General features: G+C 33.8%; 1 protein-coding gene across 1 annotated transcript; it reads right to left on the bottom strand.

The window, feature by feature from the left end:
- Positions 1–2,349: 2,349 nt before the first annotated feature.
- Positions 2,350–5,720, bottom strand: LOC139844976 (inactive TPR repeat-containing thioredoxin TTL3-like). Its single transcript, XM_071835196.1, has 6 exons — positions 4,704–5,720; positions 4,114–4,306; positions 3,841–4,025; positions 3,322–3,655; positions 3,061–3,226; positions 2,350–2,775 (listed from the first exon to the last, which is right to left on the bottom strand). The coding sequence occupies exons 1-6, from the start codon at positions 5,603–5,605 to the stop codon at positions 2,738–2,740; spliced, it is 1,818 nt and encodes a 605-aa protein (XP_071691297.1). The 5' UTR covers positions 5,606–5,720; the 3' UTR covers positions 2,350–2,737.
- Between the last annotated feature and the right edge of the window lie 7,823 nt (positions 5,721–13,543).

The following is a 13,543-nucleotide window of genomic DNA, read 5'->3' as shown; positions in this document are numbered from 1 at the left end:
TGTATTCGTCCAAAGTGGATTTGGAGCGATCGTCACACCCATGTTAAGTAGTTGTTCCCACTTGATTCTAAAGGAGTAAATTTAAGCCTTTTCAAATTCGACATTTTCTATTATAAAAAAGATGAACAACATAAATCATAATCATAATTAATTTCTAACAACATGAAATTAGAATCATTTTAAATTCATAAGTAGCAAACAACAAAATAATGGTATGATTACAAATAATAAAACCACAAGGGGATAGAATATAGGTTCACCCGTTGGTATATTAGCAACAATGATGATAGTTAGTATGACCAATACAATAGGAAAAATCATCCTTGTGTGAATCATCTTTACAAAAAAAATTTGAGAGTGGTAATCTGAGAAGATTGATTTGTGAAATTTGAAAACGAAGATGTTTATTTTATATTTGAAAAATATAGTCGTTGTAACGTCGTTAGTTGACGTTAACGACTGTTATGTATATATGACCGTTGTAACGTCGTTAGTTGACGTTAATGACTGTTATGTACTCGTTGTATTAATAATAATTTTAATAAAAGAATTTTATTAGTATAAATACGATTACTATAAATACATTTAGTATAAATACGTTTAGTATAAATACGAAGATTAAGAGAATAAACACATTATGCATAAATAATAAATTTAAGAATAAACATTAGTATGCATGAAATAAATAATGATTAATTACATACGTAATCATAAATGTTAGATAACATAAATATTAATGTTAGTGAAGTTAATAAGAGTTAGATTACAGAAATATAATTCATGCGGTATAACCGACTATATATAAATTAAATAACATAAATATAAATGTTAGTGAAGTTAATAAAAGTTAAATAGCAGAAATATAATTCAGGCGGTATAACCGACCATATATAACTTAAATAACATAAATATAAATGTTAGTGAAGTTAATAAAAGTTAGATTACATAAATATAATTCAGGCGGTATAACCGACCATATATAACTTAAATAACATAAATATAAATGTTAGTGAAGTTAATAAAAGTTAGATTATAGAAATATAATTTTACTTATGATGATAATAATATTTACCTTACTAATAAATAATAGAAGATATCGTTAAAGAATTTCTTACCTTGATTAGTGACTTGTGCTTGCTTAGATAAACCTTGATTATACGGAGCACTTCGTGCAGATAACGTGTTAAGATTCAATAGTTTATAATTACTTTTATTATACTTACTACACAATACTTGAATATGAAAGAGTAATAATGGATGGAGATAGAAAGATATATTTCATATATGTATATGAATGGGTATTCTAACGGATTACATTTGCTTGCATATATATACTACAAATATTTACTATTCTCAATTAGAAAAAAATTGGCATCTACATTCATAGACTTTTGTCTACCTTAATTATTGTCCACATGCTTGAATTATTAATAGATATATAACAACAATGTGTTTTAGTTAAAGATAAATGATATAAAGATTATTATCCAACCTGGGACATGTTCCAAAATCATGGCGCAAACGTACAGTGTGGTGGGCTGGAAGCATGTTCTCATGGCATGTTAATGCTTCACCCGTAACGATCCTAACGCCAATGTCTACGTCACCCATGCTCCACTCTCATTATTGTCTCCCATTCTATTTATAATTATTATCTCATTTTTTGAACAAGTGTTAATCATTGCAATTGTAACAACCTTTTAAACGAATAATAATAGTACATGTGAGTATGTGACCTATACTATACTATACATAATATCAATATGATGGTCTAAATTTGTTTTATATATGGCCAAAGGTCACTTGGACTTGATCATTTTTTTTTTTTTTTTTTTTTTTTTTTTTTTTTTTTTTTGAAAGGCAAGCCCCCCAAAGTGTAGCAAGTGAGGATTGAACTTAGGTCCCTTTGGAACTTTCCAAGCATCCTACCACCAAGCCAACCCCTTGGGGTTCACTTGGACTTGATCATTGATCTCATTGACTTAACTAGTTTAAACTTTAAAAAGAAAATTAATTATCACTAATTAAACAATGTAAAAATGGGCCAGAAAGATCCCTGAGTGTAGATTTGGGTGAATATAGATGTACACAATTCTACAAAATCCATTTGATTTACCATCAAGTACATATATATTCGCATAATAATCTGTTTAAGTATTCCTTAACTATATAAGTTTAACAGACTATAGAATAAAACGGTACGCCGTATTATATTATTTATTCTTTCGAAGTACAATAATAATAGGAAAAAAGACATTTTAAATTTTACATACATCTTACATAATTCAATATTTTTTTTCCATAAAAGGGGGAAATATATTAAGTGAAACAACTCCAATGATCTGGAATAATAAGTGGAATATAAAAAACAGAGAAAAGATGTAAATATGTAATCAACAGTATCAATTTTTCAACAGTATCAATGTTTCAACAAGATTTTGTACTAAAAAAAAACTTATTATATATGATTTTGTTTATTTGGGTAATATCTCCTTTTGGTCCCTTTCTGATATCAACAAGGGATGGTGTGACAGTGGTACTTGAAACTTGACATAAGGCACTTGTTCCTCAAACTGTACTGTTTGCATTTGCTTTTGAGAACATAAACATCCTTGGTCAATAATATAAATTTGTCGTGCGGGCGTAGGTATATTGATTTCACAAGGATTGCTAAGCGTGTGTATCTCATGTACTCGGGTCACAAAAATCAAAAATGGATTCGTAAGTAAATGTAGACTTAATGGTTCCGACTCTTTATGCTGCTACGCTGAGGCTCTGTTTCATGCAGAAAAATAAACGATTTAGGCACTTTGACTTTTTCAGGTCAACTTCATAACATTACTTTGTAAACCAAACTTCAATATATATTTAGTACAAATGTAGCAATTGTGATCCCACTTTTTGTTCTATTCGAAGTATTTACTTATGAATGACTAAAAAACTGGGTTGTTTTACTGCAACGGGTCAAACAACATATCTAGCTGGAAGGGAACGGGTCAAATGCACAAACGGGTAGGACCAAAAACATATGAGAGACAGAGGGAAGTTTGGAAAAGTTACCAGATGAATATTCCGTAGCATTAAGACGATCAACGCCAGAAGGTTCCCCTCGGGTCAATCTTAATGCTTCTTGAGCTCTCAATAGTGATTCCGCCACCTCATTATCTTCTGGAAGTTTTTTCCTCAAGATTTCGTAGTCTCTCACAGCTTTACCCCATCGTTCGAGCTACAAACAAAATACAACCAACTCATTTTACAAGCTGCATACAAATATGATACAAACCGAAGAAATAAATGATTCTAGTTATATTATTATATTACCTTTGCATTTGAGACGGCCCTCCTCATAATGGCTTTTGTGTAATTTGGGTGGATGTTAAGGGCAAGATTACATTCCTCAACTGATTTATCCCACAACCCGAGCTTTGACCAACAAACCGCCATATTACAGTAGAGGATTGAATTTGACAAGTTGCACTTGAGCCCTTCACCATAAGCAGTGCATGCATCCGAAAATCGACCAGAGTTAAATAATTCTTTGCCTTGAGCTCGTGCTCGGTTTATCAATGTTACATTCTTTTGTAACGTTGCAACTTCCATGTTTTCAGAATCGATCAACCTGGCCTTCTCAACAAATGCAGTTGCAGTTTCAAACCTGCCATTACCATGAAATCATAGTGCTACGTTAGCGGTTATCAGTAGAACCAATAATAGTCTCTTGCGCAGAAAGAGAGAGCTTTTTGACTTTTTCAAAACTGGAGGACTAAAAAATAATCAGACATGAAACTCTTGTTAATACTTTTTTACTACGATTAAAAACACATTGTTAAGAAAGCTAACCTTCCAAATGCCATGTCAACATGAGCTCGTACGTAAAGCACATACGCTTCACAACACATCCCAAAGAACTTGACTTTGGAGCAACTGACTGGAAAAGGTTCTAATTTAGGTAACTCAACTAAAACAGAATCCGCATCTTCAAGTTGATGAAGTTTCAAAAATGCCTCCGCTTTGCAAGCAATTATCTGTAGATCCACAGCATTAACTCCACTTAATCTTAATTACAACCATAATGATAAAGATTAACATTAGAACAAAATCAGAGTTAATTACTTGGGGAGACGATACGGCTCCTGTTAACAAGGCTGCTTCACATTCCCTAAGGGCTCCTTTCCAATCACCAATCTTTCGAGCATCCGAACATCTATTTATATGCTTTTCTAAAGCCTGCAACTTTTGCAACTCGGCTGAATCGTTCGCTCGAACATACAAAAGATGGTGGGACGCACGTTCCACCAGTCCTAACCTGTTAAAAATTGATTTAACATCATAATTTGCTGACTATTCAGGCCAAAAAAAAAAAAAAATATAAATTGATTTTTAAAATATCAAGCAATAATAACAGCCAGAAAACAAATCATTGACATAATTTTAAAATCACAAAAACCGTACCAAATATTAAGTTTTAACAGTTCAAATGGGAGTAATTCCTGAAACTGTAGGAGAATATATACCTTATGATGGAAAATAAAATAGCATTAATGCAATTGATGTACTCCGTATGTTATTGCAAATCAAGTCCAGAATATTCAGTAAATACATACATAATTAAGTGAAAATCAAACTTATGTATGTAACTGAATTTGAATTGAATACATCTATAAATCTAAAAGATTAATTGTATCATGTTCTAGTAAAATCACCTGAGATAAAGAGATGCTAATCTTTGATGAGCTCTCTGATAACCAGGATTTAACCTTACAGCCTCCTCACATTCCCACACAGCCTCCCCTAACCGCCCTAACATAGTCAAAACCGCCGCTCTATTACTCCGGCAAGCAGCATTTTCCGGTGATATCGCAATCGCACGATCATATAACGATAACGCTTCCGTAAAGTTCCCTCTTTTAAAAAACTCATTTCCAGCAATTTTCACTTCTTCTACATCATGACTACTCATTACCTTCTTAACATTTATCATCCCATTTTCACCATTTGATTCCACTGATTTCCCCCCACCTTTAATTATACTCCCATGACCATAACTACCTGTACCCATGCCCAATCCTAATTTTTCGGGTCTGGTTGTCGGATTACGAGAATTCATATTAGGTTTATGAACTTTACCTGATGGACAGATGTTTCCACTTGGGTATAACAAGTTTGTGTTTGGTGAATTAACTGAACTTACATTGCCACCATCACCAACACCGCTGCCACCACTATTGGTGGTAGTAGAGGTGCTGCCGGAGCTAGTGGTATTAGCAGTACTACTTCTATTAACGTAAGTTGTCCCATTACCTGAATGTATCAACGGAGCACCGGTAGAATACGATCTCCGGTGACCCATCTTCCGATTCAATTCACCGGACCCAGATCGAATCTTTTCCTGCGTGTTCATATTTGGGATGCTGGTAGCATTTAACTCTCCAGAATGGGATCTATTAAATCTTTTACGAAATAAGTCTTTATCTTTCTCCGTTAAACGCAATGAACCCAGATCGAGTTCTTTGAAATCGGGCTTATTCTGCTCAAGTAAAGATGATTTTTCTTCAACTACATTTGGTTGAGACTTTTCGTCGAACACCTTCAGAGCATGCTCCATTACTCAGAACTGTAACTAATTACTTACAACAAAAGGTTGGGTTTTTGATTTTGTAAGAAGATAGATATTCAAATAGTGTATATGAATACAAAAGAAAAGTTAAAAAACTATAAAAATGGGAACTTTATCGGAAGAACATAGAAAGGGGAAAGCTGGGTAACAGTACATGAATACAGGATGAAAATAAATGGAAGAAGAAAATGGGGATCTCGTGAGTGATATATGTGTAAAAAGGAAGAAGCAAAGAATGAATATGAATGAGCTGGTGGAGCGAGATACAGGATAGTATCTATTTATTACAAGAATTATTATATTTTATTTTATAATTATAAATCGTAATTGTAATTATAATTATAATTATAATTATAATTATAATTATAGTAATATAATTATATTTAATATTTATATTTATATTATATTTATATTTATAAATAATTATAAATAATTACTCGTATTTAGTAGGAGTGTTATTAAAAATATTATTGTATATACAAATAAATTACTCCCTCCGTCCCAAATCTATTGTCCCCAGACAAAAAACACGCAGTTTTAGAAAATCCAACTAACTCTATTCTCCACCAATAATATATCTTCTCTCTCCAGATTAACCTCTTTTGATTGGTTGAAAAAGAATCTGGACAATTAATTTGGGACATCCCAAAATAGAATAATGGACCATAGATTTGGGACGGATGGAGTATGATTTATTCCTTACTTGAATCACTTATGATAACTTTTTTTAAAAATATTCAATCTATCACGAGTTAACCCACAAATGATTTTTTTAAAACATATAGTGTTGACTCTAAACAAAATTCAAATTAAAAGCTTTTAGCGGATCTCCAACCGTTCGCGTAAGAAAAAGTTATATTGTAACCAATGGCTCGTGAACGCGTCGATATATTTGAAACGGTAACAAGCTGTTGATCTACTGTTCTTCTGTGTGAGGACAATATGTATGATCATATATATAGGCATACATATGTATATTTTAGCTGCAAAAGGCAATTTAAATACAAGAACAAACAGCACCGCGGACATGAGTTAGTATTTATGTGTTGCGCTTAGAATATTGCGGAAGCCCGCAGAAAGAATTGTGCGAAAATGTCCCGCGCAAACACTGCGGTATGTCGGTGTTGCGCAGTCATTGGATTCGCAGAAATTCCAAACCTGTAAATAGGGAGCTTGGCCTCTCATTTTAGGTTGTTGATTCTGTGCAATTGCCAATGTTTTTATGGTTCGCTTGTGAATACGCCCAAGCCTTAATCATAATTAAGCCAAGGTAATGCAATTAAGACCGGAACGTGGTGATTGATCACTATAATCTAAGTGAAAGACGATTATAAGGTCCCAAAAATATTATCAACACCATCATCCACCCCTCGTTGCACTCAATTCCTAAATTAGATCGTTACATCTAATTTAGGATTGATCAATTGGCGCCATCCGTGGGACATGAATTAAAAATTAAATTTGATAAAATCTATTCTGTGTAATTGAATGATTTAATTGTGAATTCAATTGTGTTCATGTTCTTATTCGATGATTTGCAGGATTGCACGTTCAAAGTGTCTGATTATCTGATTTAAGAAGAAAATGAAAGAGTTAAATGATGACGTAGTTTCTAGAAAAACTGCGAAGTTGTTAAAACTTCAATGCCAACGGAATCACAGATTTAAAAGTGATTTAAAGGCTATTAATTTTACAAAACCAAAGCGAAAGTGCTCAAAGAAGTTAAAATCGCGCGAAAATGATCCAGCATATGTAAGCAAGCGACAAATGCATGAAGCAAAGGTAGTGAGTATGGTCCATAAGCGAAAAAGAGCTCACAAGAGAAAGGCTGCGGAAATTCTTGAAAAATGGCAATTCGCGCCAATAATGTTTCCGCCAACGCAGAATTATGGCGCGATTGATTCGCCAATAATCGTATCTTGAAAAATTGCAAATACGGGAATCACAATTATGAAGGTGCATGTGGACACAGGAAGCAGTGTAGATATTATATATGAGCAATGCTTTCGCAAACTACCAGAAAGCATCAAAGCAGAGTTGATACCTACTGCAGTTTCATTATCAGGTTTCGCATGAGAATCTGCATGGCCGGTTGGACAATTATCGCTCAAAATTGAGCTCGTTGATGAAGCAGATGCACATTTAATGCGACAAGAGCGTTTAGATTTGTATGTTATGCGCTCTGCTTCGCGCTATAATATGTTGCTTGGTCGCGCTGCGTTATCAAAGTTAGGAATAATTCCCACAACTATACACGGAATGATGAAATTTGCAACATGAAAAGGTATTGCAACGATGAGTTCTGCGATGTTACCGCCAATTTGTGCAAATGTTAATCTACAAGGAGCGGTGAATGCAAATGCAAGTGCAGAAGATAGTTTGGTTATCATAAACCGCGCTTATCCAGAGGAAACAATCAAAATCGGCGATAATATAGACGTTGACAATAAAAGGCAATTAGTGCAACTGCTTACTGCAAATATGGATGTTTTTGCCTGGTGTGAGCAAGATATGATTGGTGTTCCACGAGAAATGGCGGAGCATAGACTTAATGCAAACCCTGCGCTAAAATCAATAGTTCAAAAGCACAGAGGTATGGCTCCAGATCGCATGAAGTGGTTGTGCGCAGAAGTCAATAAACTTGTTAATGCAGGAATTCTGCGTGAGGTTAAGTATCAAACATGGGTTGCGAACCCAGTGTTGGTTAAAAAGCCCGATGGATCGTAGCGAATGTGTATTGATTTCAAGGATATCAACAAAGCTTGTCCTAAGGACAATTATTCGTTGCCAGAAATAGATTGGAAGGTGGGGTCGATAAATGCATATCCTTTTAAGTGCTTTTTGGACGCTTATAAAGGATATCATCAAATTCCAATGGCGGAAGAAGATGAGGATAAAACTGCATTTCATACGGGAAAGGGCATATTTTGTTATATTAAGATGCCGTTTGGACTAAAGAATGCTGGCGCTACATATCAACGTTTGATAAACAACGCATTTGAAAGCCAAATTGGGCGAAATCTTGAAGCGTATGTAGATGATCTAGTAATCAAAAGCAAATCGCAAAATTAAATGTTGCAGGATATTGCGGAAACGTTTCAAAATCTGCGCAGAATAAATATGAAGCTAAATCCATCCAAATGTAGTTTTGGAGAAAAAGAGGGCAAATTTTTGGAATATTATGTTACTGAGCAGGGCATTAAAGCCAATCCTAAAAAGATTGTCGCAATCGAAAGTATGACTGTGCCAAAGACAATTAAGGAAGTGCAGAGTTTGACAGGCAAATTGGCGGTTTTGACCAGATTTTTGTCAAAGGCTGCGGAAAGGCAACTGCCATTCTTTAAAACGCTTAAAGGATGTTTAAATCAGAAGAACTTCGTATGGACTGCGGAGGCAGATAGCACATTTCAGAAAATGAAGCAATTATTGGCAACATTGTCAACGCTAACCGCGCCAATAAAGGGTGAAATTTTATACATATATGTTTCAATTGCGAATGAGGCTTTGGGCTCAGTGTTGGTGGCAGAACGTGATAAAGCACAAAAGCCAATTTATTTTGTAAGTAAGGAACTTACAGTAAGCGAAGTCAATTATGCGCCAATGGAAAAGTTTGTTTATGCATTATTGTTAACATCAAAAAGGTTGCGGAGATACTTTCAAGCGCATCCTATTCACGTATTAACTGATCTGCCAGTTAAGCATGTTCTCAACAAGCCTGAAGTATCTGGAAGGCTTGCTAAATGGGCAATTGAATTAGGATCTTATGAAATAACATATCTTCCGTGAACTTCTGTGAAGGGGCAAGTTTTGGCTGATTATTTGGCAGAAATGACAGGCGAATTGGAGGTAATTCATGAGCGAACTGAATTGAAGCCTGTTCAAGGTGAAACATGGGATTTGTTCACAGATGGCGCATCATGCGCAGAAGGTGCAGGCGCGAGCTTGATTCTGACAAGCCCAAACGGTGAAGAACATACATACGCGCTACGATTCAATTTTGATGTTACAAATAATGAAGCTGAATATGAGGCGTTGCTTGCTGGATTAAACATTGCGCTTAAACTAAACATCACTAAGTTGCGTGCATATGTTGATTTGCAATTAGTCTCCAATTAGTTCAATGGATCATTTGATGCGCATGAGCTCTCTATGCAAAAGTATTTAAAGTTGCTAAAAGAAACTGCGAAAAAATTTGAGCATTTTGAGCTCGCACAAATTTCAAGAGCCAAAACAAAAAGACAGATGCATTAAGAAAGCTTGCGGCCTTAACTTTTTCACACTTTTAAAAACAAGTTTGGGTAGAGGAGTTTCCCAGTAAAGCAATTGATGGCAGTTTAGTTGTTGCGGCAGTCGAGGAAATACAGCCAAATTGGATGAATCCAATCATTGAAAATCTGCGCAATAACATACTGCCAGAAGATAAAGATGAGGCAAGATTAGTGCGTATAAGGTCGCCTATGTACACCATTGAAAATGATACATTGTATCGCAAATCTTACAATGGACCATTAATGCGCTGTGTTGGCCCCGCAGAGGCTGAGATGATTATTGAAGAGGTCCATAGTGGTTCTTGCGCGCTGTATTCTGGATATAAAACTATTGCGTCTAAGATCATGCGGTTATGCTACTTTTGGCTAACCCTATATCGCGATATGGCAAAAATAGTGAAAAGATGCAAAAGTTGTCAAAGACATGCACCGCAGAACAGGAGATCAAGGCATGATATGATACCAGTAAATTCGCCTTAGCCATTCTATAAGTGGGCGACCGATATTTTAGGGCCGTTTCCTGCAGGTGCAGGAAATGTGAAGTTCTTGATTGTAGAAATCGATTATTTTACCAAATGGGTAGAGGCAAAAGCATTGCGCACAATCACAGGAGTGCAAGTGCGAAATTTCATTTGAGAACACATAGTTTACCGATTTGGGATTCCCCGCGAAATTGTTAGCGATAATGGGGCGCAGATAGCAAAAGATCCCTTTAAAAGTTGGTGCGAGGAACTCAACATTGTGCAAAAATTTACTTCTGTGGCACATCCGCAAGCCAATGGGTTGTGCGAAGTAACTAATCGCGATATAGTTAGTGGCATTAAAAAGCGCTTAAATGAAAAGAGAACTGGATGGGTTGATGAACTATCCAATGTGATGTGGGCGCATCGCACAACATTTAAGAAAAGCACTGGCGAAACACCCTTTAGTCTAGTGTATGGCTCGGAGGCAATGATCCCCGCAGAAATTTTTGTGCCAACACATAGGGTTGCCAATTTTGATGAAACAGCAAACAATGATGCTTTATGCGAAAACTTGAATTTTGCGGAGCAACGCAGATTAATGGCTGCAATAAGAGAAGCAAATAATAAACAACAAATTGCGAAGTATTACAACGAAAAGGTGCGTGTGATAATGCTAAAAACGAACATATATTTCATAGCATTATTCCTCAAGAAAGACAAGCTTTTAGTTGCAATTGTTCTATTTAAAAGTGATATTCGTTTAAATAATAAAAGGTGAAAACAAAAGATAGATTCGACGAATTGAAGACGCAAACGACCAAAAAGCTCAAAAGTACAAAATACAATCAATGAGGTTCCAATTATTGATAAGAAACGTCTCAAAATTACAAGAGTACAAGATTCAAAACGCAAAGTACAAGATATTAAATTGTACGCAAGGACGTTCGAAAATCCGGAACCAGGACCAGAGTCAACTCTCAACGCTCGACGCAACGGACTAAAAATTACAAGTCAATTATGCACATGAATATAATATAATATATAAATAATTCTTAAAAATTATATATATATTATATTATTATTTAAAATCGTCGACAAACAAAGAGCCAAGGCTGAATGAGCTGTAAAAACGAACTCCGCGACTTGCGGAGTTCGAAGGCTAAAAGTACCGCGACTCGCGGAGCCCCAAAATATGAAAATGCCTATAAAAGCCAACGCAGTTCGACGAATTTTAATATCAATATATATCCATCCATCTATCTATACGTAATATTTATATTTATAATTTATATTTTAATTTTAATTTTAATCCTAATAATAAGGGTATGTTAGCGAATATTGTAAGGGTGTAAGTCGAAATTCTGTCCGTATAACGCTACGCTATTTTTAATCATTGTAAGTTATGTTCAACATTTTTACATTAATGTCTCGTAGCTAAGTTATTATTATGCTTATTTAAAACGAAGTAATCATGATGTTGGGCTAATTACTAAAATTGGGTAATTGGGCTTTGTACCATAATTGGGGTTTGGACAAAAGAACGACACTTGTGGAAATTAGACTATGGGCTATTAATGGGCTTTATATTTGTTTAACTAAATGATAGTTTGTTAATTTTAATATAAAGATTTACAATTGGACGTCCCTATAAATAACCATATACACTCGATCGGACACGATGGGCGGGATATTTATATGTACGAATAATCGTTCATTTAACCGGACACGGGAATGGATTAATAGCCACTAGAATTATTAAAACAGGGGTGAAATTATGTACAAGGACACTTGGCATAATTGATAACAGAGTATTAAAACCTTGGGTTACACTCAGTCGATAACCTGGTGTAATTATTAAACAAAGTATTAAAATCTTGTTACAGTTTAAGTCCCCAATTAGTTGGAATATTTAACTTCGGGTATAAAGATAATTTGACGAGGACACTCGCACTTTATATTTATGACTGATGGACTGTTATGGACAAAAACCAGACGGACATATTAAATAATCCAGGACAAAGGACAATTAACCCATGGGCATAAAACTAAAATCAACACGTCAAACATCATGATTACGGAAGTTTAAATAAGCATAATTCTTTTATTTCATATTTAATTCCCTTTATTTTATATTTAATTGCACTTCTAATTATAACACTTTTATTTATTGTTATTGTATTTAATTGCACTTTTAATTATCGTACTTTTTAATTATCGCAAGTTTATTTTATCGCACTTTTATTTATCGCAATTTCATTATCGTTATTTACTTTACGCTTTAAATTAAGTCTTTTATTTATTTAATATTTTACATTTTGTTTTAACTGCGACTAAAGTTTTAAAATCGACAAACCGGTCATTAAACGGTAAAAACCCCCCTTTATAATAATAATATTACTTATATATATATTTGTATTTTTATAAAAGTAAACTAATATAGCGTTAAGCTTTGTTTAAAGATTTTCCCTGTGAAACGAACCGGACTTACTAAAAACTACACTACTGTACGATTAGGTACACTGCCTATAAGTGTTGTAGCAAGGTTTAAGTATATCCATTCTATAAATAAATAAATATCTTGTGTAAAATTGTATCGTATTTAATAGTATTTCCTTATAAAATATAAAGCTATTTTATATACACCTCGCATAACATCAAGTTATTTTTGGCGCCACTGCCGGGGAACAATCTAGCTTAAAATCCAGAAGCGTAACGCAAAATAAAAAAAAAATTATTTTTAGTTTACTTTTATTAAAATTCACTTTTGTAAAAATACGTTTTTAATTATTCGAAAACATAAAAAGAAAACAAAAATATAAATATTTTTAAGAATTTGTTAAATATTTAAGTTTTGTAAAGTTTCTTTATTTTTATTTTAAAAAAATATAAGTTTTATTTAAATATTTTGTTTTTATTAAAACATAAAATCAAAAACCAAAAAAATATATATATATATATAAATCTATTTTTAAGATTTTTTTATTTATAAAATTATAAAGTATTTCTATTTTTATTTTAGTTTTTTAATATAAGTTTTTATTATATAAATATTTTTATTAAAATAGAAATTATAAAATAGAAATTAGGAAGAAAAAAAAGTAAAACGTCGAATTTAATACTGCACCTGATCTGAATTTTCATTCACCGCGACTCGCGGAGATTTTTGCCAGGTGGAACCGCGACTCGCGGAGCCA

The sequence above is a fragment of the Rutidosis leptorrhynchoides genome, chromosome 4 (assembly GCF_046630445.1).
Source record: "Rutidosis leptorrhynchoides isolate AG116_Rl617_1_P2 chromosome 4, CSIRO_AGI_Rlap_v1, whole genome shotgun sequence".
Classification (NCBI taxonomy): domain Eukaryota; kingdom Viridiplantae; phylum Streptophyta; class Magnoliopsida; order Asterales; family Asteraceae; genus Rutidosis; species Rutidosis leptorrhynchoides.
This window is presented reverse-complemented; position numbering and strand designations above follow the sequence as displayed.

Coding starts and splice junctions, on each gene's coding strand:
- LOC139844976 (XM_071835196.1), bottom strand. CDS start 5,605: ATGGAGCATGCTCTGAAGGTGTTCGACGAAAAGTCTCAACCAAATGTA. Junction 4,307..4,703: donor TTAGCATCTCTTTATCTCAG/GTGATTTTACTA, acceptor AATTTTTAACAG/GTTAGGACTGGTGGAACGTG. Junction 2,776..3,060: donor TGCTACGGAATATTCATCTG/GTAACTTTTCCA, acceptor TGCATGAAACAG/AGCCTCAGCGTAGCAGCATA.